Source organism: Cygnus olor, chromosome 1 (assembly GCF_009769625.2).
Source record: "Cygnus olor isolate bCygOlo1 chromosome 1, bCygOlo1.pri.v2, whole genome shotgun sequence".
Lineage (NCBI taxonomy): Eukaryota > Metazoa > Chordata > Aves > Anseriformes > Anatidae > Cygnus > Cygnus olor.
In genome coordinates this window covers 63289361-63315508 of record NC_049169.1, presented here as the reverse complement: position 1 = coordinate 63315508, position 26148 = coordinate 63289361, and the positions used below count along the sequence as shown (strand labels likewise).

General features: G+C 40.0%; 1 protein-coding gene across 1 annotated transcript in view; it reads right to left on the bottom strand.

Moving 5' to 3' along the window:
* Positions 1–2155: 2155 nt before the first annotated feature.
* PKP2 (plakophilin 2) overlaps positions 2156–26148 on the bottom strand; it is a 46850-nt gene continuing 22857 nt past the window's right edge. The window contains 8 exon segments of the mRNA XM_040561461.1: positions 2156–5370; positions 7687–7774; positions 8783–8972; positions 11037–11190; positions 11790–11963; positions 12789–12950; positions 14380–14497; positions 23515–23692. Coding sequence (XP_040417395.1) covers positions 5302–5370; positions 7687–7774; positions 8783–8972; positions 11037–11190; positions 11790–11963; positions 12789–12950; positions 14380–14497; positions 23515–23692 — 1133 coding nt within the window. The 3' untranslated portion in view covers positions 2156–5301.

Here is a 26148-nt window from a genome sequence, read left to right as displayed (position 1 = left end):
CATCTTCAGAACAAAGGGATTCAAAGCTCTCTCCATTATTTGGAGATCAAATCTCCAAATGGCATCTCCATAAATGCCTCTTGCAACTGAGAGATGTCATGCAGGAAATGTTAGTTATGGCTTCAGTCTACCTGTAGCCAGCTCTCATCTCACTGCAGTCCTGCCACTGTCCCTCTCCTCCATAAAGCACAAGATGTTTACTTAGTACTTGTTTGAGGGATCACCAGCTCCTCAGGGACACCTTCTGTCCCTGATTCATGCTTGCTAGTGACAACATCAGCCTCTTGGGTGTCTTGCCTCATGCAAGGAACCTGGTCATTGGTCTCACTGGCTGCATCCTGGTCCTTTGGACCCTGTCTCCCAGCCCTGGCATCCCAAAATGAAGCTGAGCCAGATGATTGTTCTGGGCAGTGTGCTGCTAGCATCACTTTCTCCAAACTCATGCCTCTTGCTGAGTTAACCTTTTCTTTACAGCACCCTAAAATCCCCTGAGAGGAAAGCACTCCCATTGGGACTGCCAGCAGTAGGGTAGGAAGTCTTGGTTCCTCCTTTCTGGGCTAGGTACTTCCCAGGCAATACACACAATAAGACATTTTTGAGGGTCACAAGATGCACTTAAAGCTCACAAGAATCTAGAAAGACTTGAAATCTTTTTTAAGTTGCAGGCACTCCCAAATGTCTAGATACATTTGAGGCAGTACTGGTGTCCTCAGTCTGTACTGGTGTACAGATTGCAAACCAGAGGCATAGGTAAGAGAGAGCCTTGTGTAATATCAAGAGAATTTGTGGTCAGCACAGACAAAAAGAACCAAATGACAGGTACTGTATTTGCAGCTGGTGTTGATGTCCCCATTTGTTTGCACAGTCATTATACTGCCTGCCCTGTCTGCAAGGGCACATACACGTTCAGAAGGCACTGATACCTTTTGTGGGTCTGCAATGTTGGCCATATACTGTAGACAATAAGGATATCTAAAGCAAATGCCTGCTTCCTCTTTTTCGTGTGTGTGGATATTTAGACTGGTCTGAGGAGACATCACTAAAAGAATACAAATACAGGAATGTGAGCTTAGGCTGAATATATATACATATATGCACATACACACACACACATGTATATAAAGCTGAAGAGTGGATGTAAGCAAACTCCTCTGGCTTCTGATCCTGAGTGGACAATACCTCTACTATGTATAATTAATTTTTTTTGGCTCTGAACTTATGAACTAAGATAAAATGGGTTTATTTCCTTATCATAAGCAAACCTATTAAAATATCCGAAGTACGACTGCAGAGAATGGTAGAACCTTGCTCTACTTACACTATCTGCTACAAAACACATTTTGTTTTTGGTATGTTTGAAAAAATCTCCCTGTTAGGTTTTCAGTGGGCATGTGCTGTGGAGCATCTAAAGGTACAGACTCACAAGGTTATATCAACACCTGAGTCTTCAAACCTTGTCCTCAATGCCCTGTGATGTTGAGCTCAAACTTGCTTTTTCTCTAGTCTGATTTCTGCCACTATTTCCAGATGTTTGGCTTACATCAGGTGATGCCTTAAGGTCATGTTATCTTGCTCATGATCTGCATCTAGGGTTAGGTCAGGAATGAAAATGGAGGTCTTAATCAGTATCAATAAAAGTGAAAAAGAATGCAAGGGCAGCTGCTGGAGTTGAAATAACTTAGGAAACATAAGTCTCATCACTTCGCACAGCTTTTGGGTGATTTGTGCCCTCTGTACTCATTACCTTATCTCATGAACCCCTCACAAAGAGAGCTGCAAAGTGGTACTGTTGGGTGTTTTGGTCCTGAACCCGAAAAGCAGGAAAATTTAAGGCCAGCTGGAGCCCAAGGGCTAAACATGGCAACAAGCAAACTGGCAGCCTGAGACACAAGTCCTCAGCTTTAATGAGTTGCCTTTAGAGAACTTACTGCCAGGCTAAGCAGTGGTCAGTGAAGGGCCCGGGATTCTTTTATCATGGTTCATAGCAGTGCCAGTTCATCTCACCTGCGGTTTTGTATGGGCCCAGAAGGGACAGTTAACCTTTATTAATATATACAATGTTCCTATGCAAAATAAGAACCTCACAAACAAACGAAAAAATTAACCTAAACACTGTGTGCATGCACAGTGCAATATTTTATATAGCTTTATTCTATTTGGTAAGGGAAGGAGAAGATAAGGCAATAATATTTAGGAGCAACGATATCAAAAAAAGGTAAGAGGATGAAATGAAGGAAGCAATGACTAGTGTCTTGGCAATGAATTAATCTCGGTTTTCTTTGGTATCTAGTACAATATTATTATTTTATTTGGTTGTGGGTAAGACACTATCTCAACATAGGAGGACCTGGGGTCAGTTCCTGGTTCAGCCAAAGACTTTCGGGATGTCCGTCACTACATTTAAAGTCAAGGTCTCAGCTCTCCTTCCTGTAAGAGCAAGTGGGGAGGTTTTATTTCCGGAATCCAAGACTACGGTGAGGATGATTCAGTGGTGATATGGCCCATGGTAAAGTTTACTAGCAAAGGTTTAGCTCAATTAAAGAGGAACAAAGACAGAAGTTTCCTGGTGCTTTGACAGCTCAGCAATACTGGACAGAGTTGTAACAGACTGTGAAAGTATAAACAAATTATTTGCGAGAGCACTCTGATGCTTTCAGGAGCATTACACAGCTTGCCTTTAGTAATAGGCTCCAGTTGTAAGAGTCTCAGTCGCTGTACCTAGATTTAATTTAAAAATGAATTTGCCCTTTAAAAAGAAGGGGTAAGATTTGAAAATACATTTGCTGCATTCCAGCAAGTAGTTTCGCTAGTAATAACAAAGACCAAGGACAGATTTTTTTTTTTTTGTTAGAGAGAACACTTTATTATTTCTCTAACATTTGTTGCTTTCTTTGGAATCTTGCTGAAATGTTTTTGATTACACACAAGTAGGAGATCAGTTGTAATAAGGCGTGTCATTGTTTCTCATCCCTGTTTATAGCTTTCAGTTGTTGCCAGGCCTGACATTCCTCTCTGTGACTTTTGAACACCACTGTGATTTTAAAGAGACACTATCTGTAGAAACAACTCTAAAAGTTTGCACCCTATTCTTAATTATCTCTTACCGGGAGTTAGACAGACTAACTAAAATGTCTAAAAATGCCTGGCATTGGTGTGTCTTCTTTCTAACTGAGTGTGAGTTTCACAGAAGTAAACCAGTGCTTGACTATTTATAATAGCCCTCTCCCTGATCTTTAGACTGCAATTCTTCATTCCTGTGCTACTCTGTCTGTAGTTTGTTTTCTGTATGTTAACTTTCACTACCACTGTTTTTATGCAGGGAAAGTAAACTTGTTCAGGCTTCTTGCTGTTTATTCATTCATAGCATATGCAGCATTATTTAGGTTAACAAGTTAGAAGATAAAGTTAGGTTTTAATTGTCTGTTTTCTGTCATATTATAAAATATATAAAAATATTTTTCTCAACATGAGGTCCTATAAATTCCCTTCCCCTATGTTGTTTTTGGACCTGGAGTATTTTAAAATGACCTTTTAAAAAACAATAGTATTTTTCAAACCTCCTACTGGAATGCATTTCATTTGTGTTATTCAAAGCAAATGTGAGGGACCAACAGACCTATGCAAATGACCTGTGCTAGGAAAACAGGGTTGTTTGTTTAACTTCCAGGACACATTTTGTTCTGCATGCAGGTGTGTGACTTCCTGGGGACTCTAGGAGAACTATGCATCTACAAGCAGAATTTACCTCCCTGATACCCAGAAATATGTTTGGACACGGTGCAATGTCACAATCTGCTGGCTATAAATTTCCTCTGGGAGCTAAACCTTTGGCCAGAACTGCTGAAATGAACAGGGCTGATGCTCTCCTCTGTGAGGTCCCTGCTCAAAGGATTAGCCATCCTCTTCTGGGCAAGAAGAGCTGCGGTAGCTGCAGTGCCAGCAGTTCAGGGCGGGGGCACAGTACAGATTCCTTTCTTGCAGGAAGGGTTGTGAATGCATATGCCAAAGTCTTGGTTGCCGTAAACATAGCTTAGCTCCTCTGATTAGCAGAGTAATGCCAGATCATGTCAACTCATAATCCAATACACAGACCTTTACATATTTACATATTCATGTTCAATTGGCTTAATGGACAATTTAACTGCTGGTTTGTTGAGATAACTCTTGCTCACTAAAGGCATCAGATAGGGTTTTTAATGCTTCTTTTTCCTCTCCTAGGATCACATCATGGGAACAGCCTTCAGGTGTTTAGGAATTTGTCTCCTCCTGTTACCTATTTCCACATGTGCAGACATAGTCCGTCAGTTATCACACTGCAGGTATTTGCTGTAGGGAGGATGATGATTTCAACTAAGAGAATATGAAGCAGGATCAGATGAATTCCTCAAGCAGCAATTATCCTAATCTCATGTATATATATATATCTTTTTCTTAAAAAATAAAGACATGACTCCACTCCCTTTACTATATTTAATCAACAGAATCGATTTGAAAATGTGATTTTCTTAAAATAATCATTGAATCACCAGCAACTAACTCTTGCAACAATTAGCAAAGAATGATGGATCTAAGTTCAGCCCAAAGTGTCTGACATATTGCTTCTAGAGAAAACCTCTTCTGGACACAGTTATCAATTCTGACAGCCACGTGAGCAAGGATGAGGAGAGCCAGAAATAAGGAGACATATGTACAATCAATTTTGTTTCTTTTGTTGATAATATCTCAAAGGAAAGAGGTTTAAGAACCAGTGAGCACATGAATACAAGTAATATAAAAATACTCATTTTAACTGTCTTGGTGCTTTTATAATGCAGGTAGTGAAACAGCTTCTTGTGCATACTCACAGTCTGGAAATTCTTATTTTCTAGCATACGTGAAGAAAAAAATGGGTGAAAAATTTCTGTGTCCTGAGCAGTGCACTTGATGCTTAGCCACAGTAGAAAACTATTTGTATAAAACAATCTGAATATAATTTGCTGCCAATCAGCATTTCAAACCTCTCTGTATAAATGCCTGTTACACTAAAGGCAATCTGAAACTCTGAAAAATGGTAAACCTAGATGAAACTTCACCTCAGGTATCCTGAAGAATCCATCTTTGGTTATTTATACATTGATATACACAGTGACAATGTGATTAGGATTAAAAATACAAGTCAACTATCACAGGCCACTCAAGTCTACAATCAGCCTCTCTTTTCTGAGATACTTCCTGGTTCATGATGGCAACACCAATCACATGAAGATAGTTACACTAATTGATGTACAGTCTCATTTATCTTCAGTCGTGTTATGATCTGACTCAGTCTTTTAGTGAGTTATAGGCTTTTGTGGTCCGGGTATTGATGAAATCCGTCTTCTTAAAGTCCGCCTTTGGAATGAAAGAAAGAATAATTCATTACCTTCAGTGCCAATTCTGCAAGGGAAAGATGAGTTCACCTGCCTAAAAGCTAGGTATGGAGTCATGGCAGAGGTCTAGGCAGACAGAGACAGAATATGCATCTCCCCAAAGTGACTCAGTTTAGTCTAAGATAAGTGAGAAGGTCTTCTACAGCTTCCTCACGTGGGGAGTGGAGGGGCAGGCGCTGAGTTCTGCTCTCTGGGGACAGCGACAGGACCCAAAGGAACGGCATGGAGCTGGGACAGGGTAGGGTCAGGCTGGGTGTTAGGAAAACGTTCTGCACCGAGAGGGTGGTCGGACACAAAGACAGGCTACCCAGGGCAGTGGTCACTGGTTTTTGGGTGGTCCTTTGTGGAGCCAGGAGGTGGACTCGATTCTTGTGGGTCCCTTCCAGCTCAGGATATTCTGTGGTTCTATGAATCATTGTTGGGAGTTGCTTAACTCTCCAATGACTGTATGGGGAGCCTATTCCTCTAGTTCAGCTCTACAGACTCATAACTCTTAGGTTGCTAATGTCATCTGAGATTAACTCTACCTGAACAAAGAGTTCAGGACAATGCCAAAATGCCTCAGGATTGTATCAATCTCATTTGATCACATGATTTCCATTGCTTATTATGCTGACTTTTCAAAAATATCCAGACAGGTCGCCTTAAGTTTTCAGTGCTGTACCTGATATCTCTAGGGGCCATGATTCGTACATGAACGGCAAGTAATCAGGATTTTTGAAAATAAGATTGGACATATGTGTCTTATATGCACGTCCAAAATACCAAAGACTCCAGAAAATTTGTGCCTTCTGGGATATTGCGTTATGGTTCCAGGACCCTTATTCTTGAATGCAGATTTCTGGTTTGTGAGGCAACATACTGCTGAGTATGATGCAAGACTGTAAAAAGATACTGTGCTATGTAAATCTCCTTGAGCAAATTGAAATAAAAAATTTACAGTTCTTACTTTTTTTTTTTTTTTTTTTTTTTTTTTAAAGCTAGAAGCCTTCAGTTGCATTGTTACTTTGTTAAGAAGCAAACTGGCTAACATATGCTGAAGGCTGGGAAAACGGGATAATTTTAGGTTATTGGGAATTTTAGGTGACAAATTCTAAGCAGCAGGAAAATAGGGAATGAATACAGTTTGAAATGCAAGCTGGAGGTAGGCAGGTTGAAGTCAACCCAGCTGTGCATAGAAAAAGCACTTATAGAGCCTCAAAAGGAAAGAAACAAGTTGCTTTGTTGGCTGGCTGGTCATTTTTTGTTTGATTTTGACTGTGGCAGTAAATGTTTGCCAAACCTTTCCCTGGCTGTACCTTTTTGTTTGGATATAACTAGTACCTGGGCTTACAGAACACGCAGACAATAAGGAGAACAAAACTGCTCTGGGTTTAAAGCAAGAAGCTGCTGCGCCCTTCATTTTCTTTCGCTGGCAGCTTATGCCATCTGTGTCAGGTTGGTTCAGTCAGTGGTGGATGGACACCTACTAAGCATTTCTGCTCACTATCTGATCTGGCAGGCAGCAGCAACATTTTTCATAAACTTTTCTAGTGCATATAAAACCGCAGAGGGAGAGAATACGAACAAAGATGAGTGAAAATTAAGGGCATGCATTGCTTGTGCAAGATTTTCTGTAATCATCCCCTGCCATGGGCAGGGACACCTCCCCCCCAGACCAGGCTGCCCAAAGCCTCATCCAGCCTGGCCTTGAACACTTTCAGGGATGGGGCAGCCACAGCTTCTCTGTGCAGCCTGTTCCAGTGCCTCTCCACCCTCTGAGTGAAGAATTTCCTCCTAACATCTAATCTAAAGCTCCCCTCTATTAGTTTTAACCATTATCCCTTGTCCTGTCACTACACTCCCTGACCAAGAGTCTCTCCCCAGCTCTCCTGCAGGCCCCCTTTAGGCCACTGTAAGGTGTTCCCGGAGCCTTCTTTTCTCCAGGCTGAACCACCCCAACTCCCTCAGCCTGTCTCCATAGAAGAGACGCTCCAGCCCTCTGATCAGCCTTGTGGCCTCTGGACATGCTCCAACAGGCCCATGTCCTTGTGCTGGGGGCCCAGAACTGAACGCAACACACCAGGTGGGGTCTCGTGAGAGCAGAGCAGAGGGGCAAAATCCCCTCCCTTGAGCTGCTGGTCATGTTATACATGAGTAAGAAACACCAAATTCAGAGACCCCCTTGAAATCCTATCAAGTAACAGTGCAGAAGTGCTAAGAGCCACAGAGGTCAAACAAGACCTGAAATAGATCTGAAAGGACAGATTAAATGTTTTTGCTACAAGCCAGGTCTTACCTTTTTGTAAGCATTGTGGAGATCAGTATGTGACCACAAGGAGCAGAGGAGGACCGAAGCAGCCTTACTAGCTTTGCTGAACATGTTACTGCAATTTTGTAAAAAGAATGATAAAACACTTTTAAATTCCTACTTCATAATCACAGTGCATATGCAGACTTCAGAATATGTAACCTTGTAGCATTTGTTCTGTCTCTTTCCTCTTAAATGCTGCTTTCTTGCTCTTTAGGCATTCTAGCACATCTCCTGCTGTCCTGACTACTGAAGCAAATGAAACATACCTTCCTGCTTAACTTATTCTTCAAAATTATAAATAAATTAAGTACTCTATAGACTTAATCTTTGAGAAGCTATCATATTAATTCAAATTCAGTTGAGGAAAATACACCTCAGAATAAAAAAGTATTTTAGAGTATCTTCCCAGCAGGTAAAATATCTGGTTAATTAGAGAGGATTAATACTATTCAGGGCCTCATGAGGTCTCCTTTACTGAGATGAATTTTCTCTTTCTTTTTTTAAAAAGAGAGGAAGGCAAACAGAATAATTGTTCACATTCATAAAGCATGAATTATTCTTTTTTGTTTAAATATTGGTTACATGTGATTAAATATTAAAGAATGATTGAAGAACATTCACAATCTATTATCCAAAATAAACTTTATAAATAATTCTTAAGTATGGTTCCATCATTTCTATAAAATGTATTCCTGTGCTAACAATTAAAGATTATTAGGGCTGTGTTACAAAGAACAGGAAATACAGAAACTTTCTGGGGACAGATAAAATCTAATTGTCTCCAACTAAACATATTAGAATATTAGTTAGTATTAGAATATTAGTTAGTATTGTGTCGTCATCTTTGGAGGTGCTATTTAAAATGCTGGAGCACGGCAAATTTACCTGTGGATGAAACAATTGTTACAAGAGATTTCTCTGCATTTTCTAATATGTGTAATCTTACTCACATTGCAGTCATTTTTAAGCTGCCTTGTACCTTAAGAAGCAGTGTTTTCCTCCCAAGCGGCAGAGGTTGTAGTTCTGTTTTTTCCCCGGGGGAAAAGAGGAAGGGGAGGGGAAGGCTTCTCAACCATCTTACCTGTCATTCATGCTAATGGTAATGATCTTCGGTAGGCCATCAGCATTCAAGAGAAGCCGTGCATTGTGAGAACTGTTCTGTGTCAAATTGTACAAGGTGTAGCAGACGGAAGCTGTGGTTTCACAGGTAATATCAGACCCTGGGACAGACTCAGGAAGTATCGAGACCAAATCAGGCAAAACTTCTCTAGCTAGAAGTTGGAAAACAGACAGACAACTCCATTACTAATGGGTACAGATTTATCTAGGAGTCCTACAAGACCTCAGTCCTCCCATTATCACCTATCATGGTGCTGTATAATCCCCCCAAAAGGTCATGGTTTCATAGCTGCATTATACCCCACAGTTTGGGTTAATGCCTCCACACGAAACTGTACAGGCTGCCACCTCCTGAAGAACCATGTGCATCCTCTAGCTTATCATCGGGTTACAGGTATACAGCAAACTGAGGGAGGATGATTATAGCATGAGTTTTACTGCTGGGGCAATGTCAAGACCTGTGCCACATGGACTGGTCCATGTCCAGAGCTGGTGGAGAAAATTACAGCGGTCAGCAATTGGTTGTAGCCAGTTGCTCCCCATGTAAAAAGCAGCACCAGCCAACAGCTGGGGGCATTTTGGAAAAGAAGGTGCTCTTTGTACTCAGCTTGAGGCCATACTGGATATTCTGCCCTCACTATCCAGTGTGCTGCTCGGACTGAGAGCATTTTGTTCACTCTGATTTCTGCTCATTCCTTCAGGTGGATATGTGACAAGGTTTGTTTATATTGAGATAAAATCACATACAATTTAGAAAAGGACCTTTAAAACTGAATGAGCCACCTCCTATGATAAATATCAGTCAAAGCAATTATGTCAGAGATGACAGTCTTTTTTTCATTGGTAAATCAAGTAAGTTGATTTTCAGAAAGCAGTATCTTGAAAATGTCTGTTCAGAACAGGCTATTTATTTCAGATCAAATAAAAAATTTAATCTCATTTTTCATTCATTTTATTTTCACGTTTCATATGAAATTTAACTCGAATTGGTATCATATATTCATTTTGCTTGCTAAATAGAAACACTTTTATCTAAGAAACATTATGCCCTTCCTTTCAGCCAACATTATTTGGAGAATTTGACCTGAATCCACATATATCAAAAATATGTGGATCCACAGTCAATCAAAAATAACTCCTTTTCATGGAGAAAAGGTTCACCTGAAATTCCCCCAGTTCTCTCTACCATGTGTAAAGCAAGAAAATGACTGTGAAGGGGAAGCACCTTTCTCCAGAGCTTCATGCTATTCTGCCTTTTCCACAATCTTTTATAGATTGTTTTTCCTAAGGAAACCCCAGCTTTTTCCTCTCAGGTTAATTCCTACTCTTTCAAGAGGATTTACCACTTGCAATTTTTAACACCGTATGTATTATCCTTTCAAAATCAGCACAACAACATAATTTAATATTTTCATTAATAGGGAATGTTTTCTAAAGATTACACAGTGCCCAGGAGACTGTTCTGCAGAATTCTGGAGGTTAATCTGTCCCATGAACAAGCTGTAGGCCTGTAATTTCCCCTTCCCCCTTCGATGAGAACACAGAAAATGACAACAAATGATGTGAATGCACTTATCCTATCAGTAGGAAAAATATTCAAATATAAATTAAATTGAAATGAAAATACTCAGAATAGAAATGTCTTCTGATGTGAAAATAATTGTAACATTTTAGAAATAAAGCCCTCCATAAAAACCCAATTATTTTCTCTGTAGCATCTTCTAGCTTCATTTTCTGAAAAGTTATACAAGAAAAATGTACAAGAGACAAGCTTCCAAAGTTTTATGTATAAGAGAAGAAAATATGATCTCTAGAAGAACTAGAGACGTTCCATGATTCTTACAAAGGACTACATACCTGTGGCAGTACAGAACTCTGCAGTTACCTTCCTTTACTTCCTTTATTTTAAGCACAAGAAAAACTCCCTGTCCAACTCCCTGTGTAGATTTTATGTCTATTATTTATTTTTTGAAAGTAACATCAATAGAAGTATCTGATGAGGAATACACAACGTACAGAAAACTACAGGTTAGATTCTTCCATAGGCAAATCCCTTATTTTTAACCCTGCATAAGGACTGCAAGTATCTGACCTAAATATTTATCTACTAAACCCACATATCATTTTTTTTGAATGTTTCCTTATTAAAGAAGGAAAGATTAAGCTAAGCAGATCAGAGCAAGAAAGCCCAAGAGACAATATTAGTCTCTGCTCACCTATATCATTTTGCAGAGAGGTGTTGCGAGACAAGTTCCTGAGCAGTGAGACCGCTGTCTTCTTTACTGTCGGGTGGCTTACATGCAGCATAGTTCGAATACTTGGAAGGCCATTTGCTTTCCGAACAACAGTCTGGGCCACTGCAAACGGCATCTGTTATAAGGTACACGGCAATAATATGTCATTATGATGAATGTATAGCCTCATAAATAACAGCAGTAGGTTCTCTGCATCATCTTAAGTATATTTAAATTACTTTAGATCTGATGCTATGTATGAGTTGCAACAGAAGAGGAAGGTGATATAAACAAAGTTTCAAGCCCTCTGTCTCCCACATGCTCTTTGGCCAGTTCCTAAGCCAAAACATGACAGAGGTCATCAGTTTCTTCACCGTGAAAGTGATGTGTGGCTGTGTCAGAGACTTCCTCTCCCCATGGGACTGACTACGATCCACAAAACCCCTCTTTCACATTTTTAGCATCGACTCATCCCTTGCTGTGCAACGAATTAGCAAATTCCATACACAGACAGAGTGAAAAGAAGTAATCCCTGTATTTGCCAAGCAGGAAATATCTGCAGTGCTGGTTATGACTTTCTCTTCAATGTTCTTTGATTTCATTGACAGTGTTTGGGAATCAGCGGCTTGTCAGTGGTTATCTGAGCTTGGTGCTGTGAGCGTTGCATTGCAACACTATACTCTATGCATTTACATTAAGAAAGGAGTGACAGGAAAAAGAAAAAAGCTGACTTACTGGTCCAGTGCCAGCTGTGAGGTTCTGAAGAGCTCCCAGGGATGCTTCCTGGGTATAGTTTCTGGTACTCTTTGCTATTAAAGAGAGATATATCCTAATCAGTGTCGAATGCCAGAGTGATTCCACACCTCTGGGATTGCTCCTTTCCTCAGGTAGTGGGGTGTCCTGCTGCTTCTAAACATGTAAACAGATCAAGCTGTTAGAACCAGTGACTTTATATGACAAAAAGCATCACAATCTAAACTAGCAATTTTGTAACTCCATGACCACATGATTTTGCAGAACTTACTATGGACTACTTTTGTCATGAGAATGAAAGTGAACATTAATGTAACATAGATATTTATTGGCAACTTGTACAACTTCAATATTTAACTGTACTGACTATTCCATCCAAAAGGAGGAGATAGATAGAGAAGTTGTGTTGCATGTCTAGCTGTTGACATTGGTGACTGAGCTGAAGGAGAAAGAGAAATAGCATGCTAGAGCTCTACTGTGGATGGAATGGGAAGGAGGAATATGATCTAGCAAAAATAATGGATGGGGGAGGGTCATCAGTCCTTTTCTTTCCCTTTCTCCCTCCCCAATACCTATTTTTCTCTCCAATAATTCCCAGCTACCAGAATATTTGAGATCTGTAACACAAGTCACCTTGTGCTGGTTTCACTGCTGAAACTGCCACAATGCCCAGCCATTGGTAGGACACTTGCACAGTTCCTGTAATTGGTACAGATACCATTTAGATCCATCAGAAGGGATGAAACTGACTGACAGTATCCCTTAACTAAGGAAACTGTGAATTGCTTTGTCACTTGTACCATTAGCAACTGAACATGATAATGGGTGTTTGGAAAGGCTATTGATAAATTTACATTTTTGGGGTGAGTCACACTACCGGACACATCACCAACAGAGAAGCAACCTAAGTAGATCACAGCCTTATTCTCCAGTTGTTACAACTGATTAACCAAATGAGATGTAATGAAACATGTGCTTTACCTCTTTCACTTTTCTGCTCCGTGTTCCAAAACAGCCTGGTGTTCTGTCATGGGTAGGGATATTTCTTCTTTGCATATAGATGCTCTGGGCATAGTTTTCAGGGAGCTCTACCTCTAGTTGGTAGGAAAGATTGTGAAGAATGCACACACAATTCTCTGTGGCCTAAAATAGCAAAAGAATAGGGATCTTGAAAGCTTTGGCATGTGTTGAAAGGGCATGTGTAGACATGGGGAGAACTTTCATTTTTGGATCTTAAACAATTAGCTGCAGATCTTCTAATGGCTTACAGAAGAGCTCATCTTCATGCCAGTGATCCACAAGACTGTATTTACACCAAGAAATTAAACATGTCCTGGGATGTTCCTGAGCGCTGAGGCCAACTGGCACACAGGGCTTGTGATCAGAGCAGGGTGCACGCCTGCTGGAAATGGTCCTGACACATTATAATTCTTGAATGTACCTGGGAATTGTTAGGACATGTGCTATTTGGCACAGACCAGAAGTGTACCAAGGAACGTATAGGAACTTAAGAGCAAAGATGATCACGTACACACCCAGCCACAATGTTAGCAAAAGGAAAACTTTGTGTCTTACCCAAGGATACAGCACTTTTCTGTGTTAGATTTTTTTTTTCCCCAAATTAGATGAGCCTTTCTGGGCATAGCTAAGGTCAAGTTGACAATTTCTGAGTGATGAGTTTAGTGGCAAATAGTTTTATTACCATTTCCTCCTTTTTTGAAAGTGAAAAGGGAATGAGTGGTTTTAAGACAAAATGCAGCAGGGAGCTATTGGCACAAGGATTATGTGCTGGATTCTCCCTGGAGCTAATGGCACTGAATACAGGGAGATGGAGAAGCTCAAGTAACTAATCCTAGGAAAGAGCTGTAAATATACAGTAATTAACACTGTACAGCACAAGTTATAGCAGGCATGCCCGAAGTGCCTCACAGGCTACGGTTAACCTCATCAGCGACTGATGGTCTTTTCACCTAACGTCACCCAGCTAAAAGACAAACATTTAGTCTGAGTGATGTTCAGGGCTCAGCTGCAGTCAGTGGTGGGAGGAAGAGAATGAGAGGAACTGGCTTCTGGAGTTGTCCCTGTCCTTGCAGTTACTGGCTTAGGCAGAATGCATAACTTCTAAAAAAAGTAGGAAAATGAACCCCATTCTAAATGACGCAAGCTCCTAAATTACACTACCAGTCAGATTTAGGTTCTTCATTTCCTAAGGGGTATTTAGCACTAAATATATAGGAAAGTGCCCAGATTAATTTTTTAAAACTTCCAGCTAGCTAGCTTCCTTAGACAACTAAAAAGGTAATATCTAAATCTTTAAAAGTTTCTAGATCTCTGTGGTGATTCTGAAAACTGTTTTCCCACAGCTAAGCTATGTTATTCTTTTACACAGTAGGATAAAAAACACTTTTAAAAGCTTCTTTCTGAACCTTCATCTTTGGTAGTTCTAAAAGCTTTGGAAATAAGTGCAAGCTTGGCAGCTACATCACAGCTGTTTCTGAATACCGGTTTCTGAACAAAAAATTGCTCTCTCTGTGATTTCCCCCAGGAAAAGACCTTCCATCTTGAAGAATACCTTGTCATTAGGCTCGTGGTCTGCAATAGCTCCTTGAATGTAATACACAAGAGAATCAATCAAGCCGTCACAGTCTCTCATCCTTTGCCTTCCTTCCGGGCCAGCAGAGCTCATGTTTCTGTGCAGGAAGGAATACATCGGTAAGAAGGGATTTAGGCAAAGATATTTCCTTGTGCCCCTCTGATTAACTATTCCAGATAAATCTTAAAATACTGAAGTTAAGGATGACTGCTTTTTTCTTCTGCAGAACTGTGAAATAGTATGAGCCTCTAAGTAAAACTTCTACTTTAGTGGATTCCCAGATGATAACAAATAACTAAGAAAAACAAGCTGTTTCGATGGATAAGGTACAACCTGACTCAAATCTCCTTCTTGCTGAACTGATCTTTTTAAGCAACCTAGTTCAGTGGGAGGTGTCCCTGCCCACGGCAAGGGGCTTGGAAGTAGGCGATCTTTAAGGTCCCTTCCAACCCAAACCATTCTATGATTTTCCAAACAAATTGGACTTTTTTTTCTTTTTTTTCCCATTATTCCATTTTTAGGTATTTATATGTATATGTGGGACATCAGCTATGTCAAACTATCAGAGGAAATGTACCTATAAAAAATGTCCATGCATACAAACGTCTTTTAGCATTTACCTAAACCCAACCAACTCTTGAACACCCCTCAACAGACACATGTTCTCAGTGTTTTAGCAACATCCACACATTAACTGTAAAAGCTCTGGAAAACAGAGAACAGACGTTTCTTTGTATCCTAAACTCACTCTTGTGCCTGTAAATGAACCACAGAATAAAGGCACCTTTTCTCGACTTAAAGATAACTGATTTCAGTTAAGGACCAGGTTCACACAGCAACCCATGTGCTCTTAGAGGGGAGGGGAAGGCAGCCGAGCCTGCAGGGAGAGCTCTGGGCGAGTGCCTGCGCAATGCATCCCAAGGGAGCTGCAATTGCTGCCAGCTGGGCAGCGTGGGAATACCAACGCTTCTGCTCCAGCTGGTGGGAGATTCCCTTCTCTGCTTCCCCCTGATCCTCAGAGGCACTGAAGAGCAGCCGAGCGCCTTTCCTTTTGCCGTGCTGCCTTGTGTCCTTCTGGTGCACAGCAGACCCATTACCACATGGCTAGCAGTATGTGTTTCCCCTCGCCTGCAGAAAAAGACATATGGGAAGGATGGGGAAGGGCATGTCTTCTGGAGAGTTTCTCAGGGCATATTGTCTGATTCTCTGCCAAATGCTTGCTTGCCCACCTCTGTGGAGATACCAAGGTCCTCAAGATCCAGTTAATAGTTTCTCTGTCCCACTAAAACACTCTCAGTGCAATGCCTTCACTGCCCCTGCACCACCCTCTGTGCTCCTGCACAGCTTTCAGAAGAGCAAATGTGCAGGGGCAAGGAACAGTTAAAAACACATCGCACTCTGCTGCTTCCCAGCTTTCCAGAGCATCCTTCTGCCTGCTGGCACCTCAGCAGACAAAGCTGAAGCCACCAGAAACTGCTCGGCCCGAGCGAGGGAAATGCCAGATGCCTTCTGCAGATGCCTTCTGCTATTGCACCGCAGTGGCTCGAGCATGCCTGCGCACACTTTCTGCCTCCTCCAGGCTCACAGAAAACCGCTGCTTGCCCTGCTTTCTGCTGAATTTTCCTGTGCTTTGTGGTAACCCGAGTGCAGCTTGAAAATGAATGATGAAAGTGATTTAAAAACCCTTGAAAAGCCCAAGGACACGCTTCCTGTATGAAGTTTGGCTCTAAATAAGCTTCTGATTTTCGGGGAAGTAGCAACACTTACAGTTTTGAGGTATAATTATTTTTACAACTGAACGCCCTCTGAATTATGGAATGCTGCAATTGTAAATCTAAGCCTCATTATTTTGGACTCCTGCTGCTCTGCTGGCCAAAAGGCTGCACACTGTATCACATTCCTGCTTCTTTGTTTGAAATAACATTAAATACAGCCCAGTGTTAGCATCTATCACAAACAAGAGGGTCATGTACTTTAAATATTTGCAGGGAGTTTATTTTACACACTTACTTTAACCACTGGAAATTACAACAGTTTAAAATGTTATTAATGACAAAGCCAGGAAGGCACAGCTTTAAATTTTCCTGTGGCTTACTACTGTAAAATGCATGTGATTTTAAATACTGCCAATGCAGTTCTGTCCCCCCAGACCCTGGGAGGTACATCTTTAGGTTAAATGTAAATGCGTTTTAATTTTAGTTTTACTTTAGGTCATGCTGTTAATAATGTCCCTATTTATAAGTTCATTCATGTTCTCATGGAATTATATATCACAGAATTAATATTCAGGTTCCTCTATAAGGCATCACTTTGGAATTTAATTTTACCTATATATGTCACATTTGAGACATGTCATGCTTCAGTGAGTTTATGGTTATGCTGACAGAAACGTACATGCTACAGCCCTTCTAGTGCATAGCAAAAATAGTTTCTGAGGTACACGGACTAAAAATACCATTAAAAGATAAGTGTGGAATTTCCCACACCAAAGACACTTCTGCTGATACAGCACTTCATCTTGTCACGGTACGTTATTCTAAAAATCACTGAAGTTTACACAGCTGTGATCACACTGAATGGCTGTAAAAGGAAGAGCCATCACTCGGCCTTGTTTCTAGCGTGACTGTGATGTGGCACACAGCTTCATAGATCAGGAAGCAGAGAAGAGTATGAAGCTGAGGCACTGTCCTGCTCTGCAAAGGAAATGCATTCCTGAACCGTTTCCTTAAGTAGCTGATCCTCAACTGTTTATCCAGCCAGAGACAACACTATGTGTACCTGTGTGTGTGCACACATATATGGCCACTCCATTCTCCATCTCCTTTTCTCTCCTTATTACCACAACGTGGATCGGGAAGGGAAGACCTCTTACTCTACCACTTGTCCAACTACAGTTGGAACCATTTTACTCTGAATAAGGTCAGATTTGGTTCTCAAGGCAAAGGGTTGGCAACTAAAGTGTTGTTTTTTTTTTTTCCTAATGAAATGCTGAGAAATTCCAGGAAGAAAATGTTATTAGACGGGGGGGGGGGGGGGGGGGCGGAAATGTTTCTGAGAAGCATCACATAAGAATCAATTGCCAATATAAAAAAAATCATTTTGAAACAATGGCAGCATTTTGCTTAGCAAATTGCAAAACTGACTTCATCCTGCCTTCCCAAGATTTGTGTCTCCTGACAACTGCAGCACCACTCTCTGAGCTCAAGAGTTGGACTTTCTTGTAGTGGAGCTCCTGAAGGCCTTGAAATGTCCATCACTTGGGCAATTGCCATGGTTGAACTGGCCCAGAATTGCAGCTCCTGGCAACCTCATGGTGAGACTCCAGGGCTACCTAGAAATCTTCAAGCCTGTTATGCAAGTTTGTTTTACTTGCATGTCATCAGAATTATACTGAAACAAATACATCTGTGGAAAAAAGAATCATCTGGAGTCAAGATCAACAGTCTTGTAGAAAACCTCTTCTGCTACACAATTCCTGATACTTCTACCCTGCATCAGTACTGAACGGTTGGGAAGATGCAGCATTAGACAGATTGCTGCTTGCAGGGACGCTCTCCTTTGAGACATTTAGAGCTTAAGCTTTGATATCGTCTAGCCATTACAAATATCTGACTTCTGGCATGCTCATATATGCTAATCCTGGTGACATGCCCAAACAATACTGCATGCTAAAGTGGATGCATGTCACTACCTACATGCCTCGTTCATCTCACACTGAATTTGCTGCTTCTATTTTCTCCTGCACATGTGTATGGTAGAACTATATCTGTGTCTAAGGCATTAATCCTTATTCCAGTGACATTTACGGAGGATCAGCTAATTCCATGTCAGGGAAAATTTTATGATCCAAGTGAGGTAAGTACAAAGAATTGTAACATAGTAAAATCAAGCATGATTTTGATAGAAGCTGAATGATTATATATGTTCAGTTACACTGCAAATTTAACCAAATGAAACGGATGCTTCCTTTAAGCTAGCACTGAGTCACATTCTGGCAGACAATGTTGGAAAAGGTTTTTGCACTGCTGTGAATGATCCATACTACTGATAAGAAGAAGGCTTTTGCTCCTGGGACTCCTTCTGCCAAAACTGGTAATTTGAATTTAACTCAATTATGTGACAACAATTTCCTGAAATAGTTCAGGAAATTTTATTCACTTCATGCCTTATACAATTCAAAAATGCAACGGGGAGGGAAAGGAATTCAGGGATCTACACAGTAATGCTAGGCTGCAAGCTGCTGGCTGGAAATAACAAAATTCCTTTCAGGAATGGGGGGAGCAGACAGACCAAAGAGTAGACAAGAGAAGATAAGAACAGATGGAAATAAACCTAAAGGAATGGCTATGCTATGCAAAAAGCATAGGTTCAAAGACTCGTTATCATTAGTCACTTGTTTTACAACCTCGGTTAGAAGCTCCCATTATAAACTTGATCTGCCATTACACTTTTCAACCAACATTAAGAGCTTTTGCCTTACTTATCTCCAGATAAAATGGAACTAGATGGTTATGCAGCCTTCTTGTCTGAAGTGCAATGATACTACTTCCTCAGACAACAGCTTTCCACTGTTTTTAAGAGTCCCCGTGTAATATAAAATAAAGCTGGGACAGACAACAGATGAAAAGCAGTGATGCAAAACAAACTGTAGTTGTGATCGTGAGCTCTTAAAAAAAAATGTTTTGCAGGAATAATTGTGACCAGCAAACATAACTTTTGGAAAGATCAGCCCTCCAAGGCAACACCCAGGACAATGCTCCCTTTAGCCGCTTCAGCAGAACAATCACGTTCTGTCCCTGAGTAACACAAACATCTTACATTCCCAAACTTTGGGAACAGGTATTTCAAGGTAAAAGTGTAACAAGATCATTATCAGCATTCACAGTAAAATACACAGCCTTCTGCTAAGCCTTCCTTTTAATTCACAGGAAAAGTCACGCCAGAAATTCAGTTACGTAAAAATAATATTTAAACCCATATATTCTGCATCTTACTTTTCAGACTTGAGGAGGAGTATGGAGGAGGAGGCTAAGTATCTCCAGAATACATGGCCAATCCATTTCTAGTAGAACTGGAGACGGAACTGTTATGCATACTACTTTCAGGCCAAAAAAGAGTGACTTTCTCTTTAAAATCCAACAAGAGTTGTCTTGTCTGCAAAAAGTCCACACTACCCCCCTCCATAGTTTAATATGCCTGTTTTATTTATTTGGCTTTTTGTCAGGCAACCAGTGAAGTCTTTTGATTTGGTTTACTCTGCCTGCTCAGGGCACAGTGCTTTTCTAATTGCATTTCAGAACTGAACAATACTGTTATTTATTCTAACTGCTAATGCAAAACTGTGTGGTGTACACTGCTACATTTTGGTCTTTAAAGTTTTGTGCCCTGCAGTTTCCTTAAAACCGTCAGAAGCAAAACTTTAGGACAAATAGCAGATCTTAGAGAATGGGATTAACAAATCCTTCCAACATTGGACTGCCTTATCAGTGAGTGCATGCACAGACCCAGGCAGCTGACGTTCAGAATTCAACAATATTTCTTGCAGTTACTGGTTAGCAGAACGGGGAGTGTTCTGGTTGTTCGCTCGTTCCAGCAGTAGTATCTGCAATATCATCTGCTAGATGGGGATTCACTTTCCCTCTTGACACTATGTTAAAGAGAGCTTTATTTTACTAGCTGTTAATTGTGTGGCACAGTGCCTACACCCATGTTAGATGACAGTGTTGGATTTGTACTGTGGCTGTCTCTGTCAGTCAATGGTTATATGCAAATTTTTTAAAAGAAGTTTTGGCATCCTTCTATACCTAAGCACTGTACAATGCATAATATATCGTACTTCAAAGTACTATTTTTATTCTGTAATAGAAGCTGCAGGCTATAGACCTTATCAACATGCACAACAAACATGTTAGTATTACAAAAAGCAGGACTAATTACAGATTTATATTCTGGCACATATCTACGCTTAAAACATCTTTATTACTAGCATCATTCCTTCAATGCACAGGTTTTTTTTTTATTTTGTGGTGTGCTGTTCTTAGTTTTCAGAGCTTCTTTGTGCAAAGATTTTTTTTAAGCAGCACATAAGTTAGGAATATAGTTGGTGATACTTTGGGAGGTGTGTTAATTTCAATTAAAGAGAAGCAAACTGATTCATGCTAAAAATCTTGTATTTTTGGTCTGTGCAAAAACGATAAACCTCATTAAAAACTATTCTCTGCTAGGAAGTATGTTGGCAATCTGACAGATCAACTTTAACTGTGAATTTTCAAGACCTTGTTCTCCTCTCAGTTATCATTTTCAGTGCTCAAGCATTTAAAGATGACAAGGACAAGCATATGGACATCATATTTTTTAAATAGGCAATGTATCTTTGGGAAAAGGTCAGTTTGAGAGACTTTTCAATTAAGTCTGCAGAACCAACTGCAGCTTTGAATTAGCCCCACTCACTTTCTGTACACAGTAAGGTACGTTCAGAATCCACTTTTATTTGATTTAAAACAACCCAGCTACTGCTACTCCTTATTTGTCACATACCAAATCATATCAAGTTGCTTCAATAAGCTCAGAAAGGGTAATAACATCCTCAAATTATGAATAACTCTGTGTCCCCATACACTGGCTTGCTGAGAAGAGATGGTTCCTGAATCCAAATGCAGGAGCAAGTAGCACCATCACGAGTGGTACATCTGACAGCCAGACTGTTCTCTGTACATATGCAGCTCAGATTAATTCATATGAAAAAAGATGATCTGCTTCATTTCAGAGACAACACCACTAGTCAGAAAGATTTTATTATGGCTAGTTAATGTTTCTCTGTATTTGTTTTTGAGCTATCAGAATAAATAAAAGTTAATTATTACTTAGAGCTGAAGTTAATTAGTAGTTGGTGGGCTGTCAGGGGTTACTGCAGAAGAAGATGCTTTATTGTTGAGTGTTTTGTATAGCTAACAACCCTTTTGTCCTTTGAAACCACATGAGTCAGACAAAGGACTGTTTACACAGTACAAATTCATCTAATACAGCTAGACCTACTCTGCTGTAGGACATGTTAGCAAAACAGATAGATATGTGTAAGGCAAAATTGGGCAGCTTCCCAGCCTCTAAATTCCAAACTTAATTCCTTTTACTTTTCTCAGAAAAGTTTAAAACTTAGGCCTTGCCTTGACTCTCATATTATTACTCATTACTTTATTCAAACTATGGCCTTTCAGGTAATCAAAAGACACATGTCTCTGATACTCACGTTTGTATTTATGTAACGTACAATCACTTTGAACTCACAAAAAAGACAAAGGGCCACAGTTTAATAGATTGTTATTTTAAAAGGCGTATCCTGTTTTAAAGATGTGACTTTTATACTGCAGCAATTTAGGGGTGGGTCTACTGAGGCCTTTTGTACTCTGTTTCTCTGTAGTAGCTGTAGTGTTCATGAGGCTGTTACCTGGCTGCAGCAGTAGATGCACACCTGTAAATCTATTCATCAACACACGGCAGCCTGGCCTTCATTTAGTTAAAGTTGTGAAAAAAGCTAAACGTGACTTATTTTGATTCAAAAATGACTAAATCCTAATTTAGCCATTTTCCAATCAGCGTAACCACAGGCTGTGATACATTGAAGTATGCCTCTTTGGCAATAGTTGAAAACCGAACACTCCTCTGTACTTCTTTGTTCCATGTCCCCTTTCCAAGTCCTGTATTTAGATAAGAAACAATTATGGCTAGAGATTAACTCTTACTGTGTACTTAGCCAAAGGATCTTTGAAGATGGTACTGAATATAACTGTTAGGTGTAGTTTATATGCCACATATGAAAAAAAAGAGTGACTTGGCTGCTGCTGAGCATGTTCTGCTTACTACCCAAAGGACTGCTCCCATTCCTCGTAAAGCAGGTAAGACTCAGCAGGCATTACAGCAGGTCTCAGAGGTGAGCAGAACTTACCCAGCATAAATGGCATAATCACTGTTGTCCCATTAATATCTAATGTTGCTGTAGACGAAAATGACTTGCTCAGTCTCTGGAAAGAAAATTCCAGGTACACAAGCAATTCAGTTGTCCCACTGATGGTCCAATGACAGCACAATTAATCCTCCATGTATGTTAGTCTTACAGTAGCCCAAAAGGAAGCGATAGGGCTATTCAACACTGAAGTGTAATAGGGAAAAATTGTAAGAGAAAGCTGCCTGCCCTCTTTGTGGTTTTTATAGAAAATACTAATGCTCCTGGCTGTCCACAGTTAGTAACCCACTGTAAATGATGTTACCCACTGCTTGAATAAAACACATGACTGCAAATTTCTCTCGAGGCTTTGAAAGTCACCATTAGGGGCTTTAAAAGTTATCCACCAGAGCAATGGTCTCTAAAGTGCAGTGCAAAAAGAAAATATTTTTTAGACCATTAATAATTAAAATAATATTAAAAAATAGCATTAATTGTCTTTATTTTTTAGTTTTTTACTTTCTATTGTTGAGTACATTTTATAATGTACATAATATATTAGCACAGTAGTAAGCATATATAATTTATAAATAAATATACATATACTGGGGAGTGTGCTCAGCAGTTTTTTTACTGATATGGATATGTAATCAAAAAAATTTGGAGACCAGTTCATTAAAGTCCTAAAATAACTTTAAATGGTTCACAGAGGCTTAAAGTTTCTTTTAAGTTACTGTTAGGTTTTCTCAAATGCTAATTTGCAGTACCATTCCTACAACTTTTTAAAAAAGCTTTTTTATTACTACTATCATCATCAGCCAGGAGCTGATTTCATACATCATATCAACAACTGTTATTCAGGAAAGATCTCTCTGACTTCAATGCAGCTATGCACTGCAACTAGGGCTCTGATTACTATCTTCTGTTATGGGTATAAATAGCCTGCAGAGTACCCATCAGATCAATACAGAGGAACTTCACAAAGAAAGTTGTTTTTACTGTAGCAAGCAGTAATTCTTCTGGTTTGACACAAAGTACATGAGGCATTTCAAAATATGATCTGTATGCAAACCCTTTTCTTGGTGCCATCACAGTTCAAAGTAAGCAAGCAAGAAAATGTGTAGGCCTGTTTTAGCACCAGTATTATTTTGGGTACTTGTAGACTGAGTGCTCACCTCAGGCATCCTGTGGCATTGTAGAAGATATCAGGGTCAGACAGAACACTTGACTTTGGGTAATCTCGATCTGGCCAGCCAGAGCAAGGGATGAGAACAGCTTCCGTCAAGGTCTGAAGGGCTTCTTTAACCAACAGATGCTTCAGCTGGTCATTGGAGGACAAATTCCACAATAAACCTGCAATATCCAAAATAAAATCAGAGTGGCAAAAGACTCCCTCAAAGTTTGTAAGATGTAATCTCAAACTCCTTTAAGTTAATCAGTGAAGGAGCCTGTCTGGCTCTCGACATCCTCAAGAGGAGCAGAAGAGGGTGATAAGAGCTCACCAGCCACCACGACACAACACCACACAACACCCTACCACCCTACCACGTGTGATTGCACACTGCTCAGTCTCTAGAGTCACCAGTGAGAGTTGAGAGGCTTTTTTCTTATTTTCTCTCATGAGATAAGCACTTTGGCACTCAGCCATACATGGACTAAATGAACATACTCTTCCTTTATCTTCAACTAGTACAATTAGCCATACTATGTCAAACAATCACTAAAGTGACAAACAAAAGAATCTGAACTACACTGTGGAGTTTCTCTGTCCAAAAAAAAAAAAAGCTGAACTTTTTGGATTGAACATTGTTAAAGTCTGAAATTGGTGCCTATTGGTTCATGTCTTCTTTCTAGGATTATGGAAAAAGGAGGCAAAAAATAGTGAATGTACAACGAATTTGATTTTCTGTGTCCTCTCATTGAGCAGGTAAATGACAGAGCTTTTAGGCATATGTACATGACTGGAGAGCACAGCAAAAGTTGTACCTTAACACTGAAGAAAGAAATAAGTAGCTCTGAATGTTCACTATTGCATTATTTACTGTAATTTTGACCACCTCCTCCAGCTGTGTCAGTTTCACAAAGAAAACACTTCCTAACATAAAACTCTCCTTTCTGAGGACGCAGGTAGTTGTTTGACACAGGGAAAAGTGTTTATACCTTCATGGCAGTGTACTACAACTCTAAGAGTGAACCTGTGTGACAGGACTTTGATCTGAGGATGTGGAAATGGCACCAAAACAAAGGGTGCACTTATCTGTGTAATTAAAGTCAGTTATCTATATAGTCCTTCCAATGCCTGACCAAGAAGTGCAGTTTTCCATGGCTCTGCATGCCCATTGCCAATTTGCAGCTATCATCTTCTCAGTCATTAAGCAACACAAGTAAAACAGAGCTAACACCCAACAACGCCTGTGATCATTTACACATCTCCAGGGAGGAAATCGTCCCATCTAGATGCCTGGCAGGACTAGTTGTGCTTCCAAGTACCAACAACACACCGGAGAATAAACTTGCAGAGGGGGGTAGACGGGGGGCACAGTAAGTGAGTTTACAGGTCTTTGGAAACCTGCTGGAAGATGGGAGATGCCCATTACCAAGTTTCTCTAACACTTGAAGGCAAAATTCCTCATAAGAGGGAAAAGTGTTAACCACTGGTTGGCTGTCACTGTCCAAACAATTGTCACTAAACAAATTGTTAAGTAGCACTACATACCTTGTCTACTTACATGTACAAACACTGAAACAAATCTCAAATATGATATTGTGAAATTGGTTAGCTCTGCTTCTGTTCTATACCAATAGACGAAAAATCTTTTTAAAGAAGTCTTCCCTAGACACGTATTTTCACTACAAAGGCATTCATTGTTTCCCCCACTTGCTGCTCTAAGTTTCATAGACCTCCTCCTCCAAACACTGGCAGGGTATTAGCGAATGTTCCTTTCATCAGTTCACAACAGAAAAAAATGTTTCTTTTGTATCTCCTTACACTTTGAATTTAATTACAGCTATTGTGAGCAATAATAAAATCAAAATAAAAGCCAGCCAGAAGCAGCCCATTCCTTCTTCTTGGATCAGCTCTTCAACCTCTGAATTAGGGGATAAAAGGAAGAATGTACTTTCCTGAGGGGTAAGTAAGGCTTACAGGAAATCAGACAAGCAGTCCAAAGGGCATTGGTAATGGAAGCATGTTAAGACAGAACTGCATAAATGCATGGGCACAAGGACAGAATATCATATTAAAAGGCACAAGTGCATTTTGAATTACAGACAGATACCTAGAATAGAGGTCAGAATTGTCAGAACAGGATTTGAATGCCGTTCACGTTGTAAATTTTTTGACATAAATCCTACCTATACCCACAGGCTCTATCTCATTGGGGTCAGAAGAATTCTCTCGGTGTCATTCTGTATTTGAATGGATTTGTTCAATTTAGAAAATGTCTTTAAGAGTGGGCCCTTTCCTTGCAGCTATATGCTATAATGTATTCATAGTGGCATATTTTCCCCTTAAATGGTTATTTGGGAAAATGGGTGGGGTCTCCTTAAAATTTATATTTCTTTCTATGACAGTTCTGTTTGTGCAGTAATCTTCCCTGCAGAAAGAATTTTCTTTTATTTCTTTGATTTATGCTGCATGATAACAAGATCAAGAGGTTAGATACTCTCTAGAAGCTCATCTGGCTTACCTTCAAAAGCTAATCTTTTTTTAATCTTTTTTTTTTTTCCTTTTTTTCTTTTTCATGCCACAACCATTTTCCTTTCTGTTCCTCAGTGTGCTCACTAAACACTACAAAACATCACTCCTG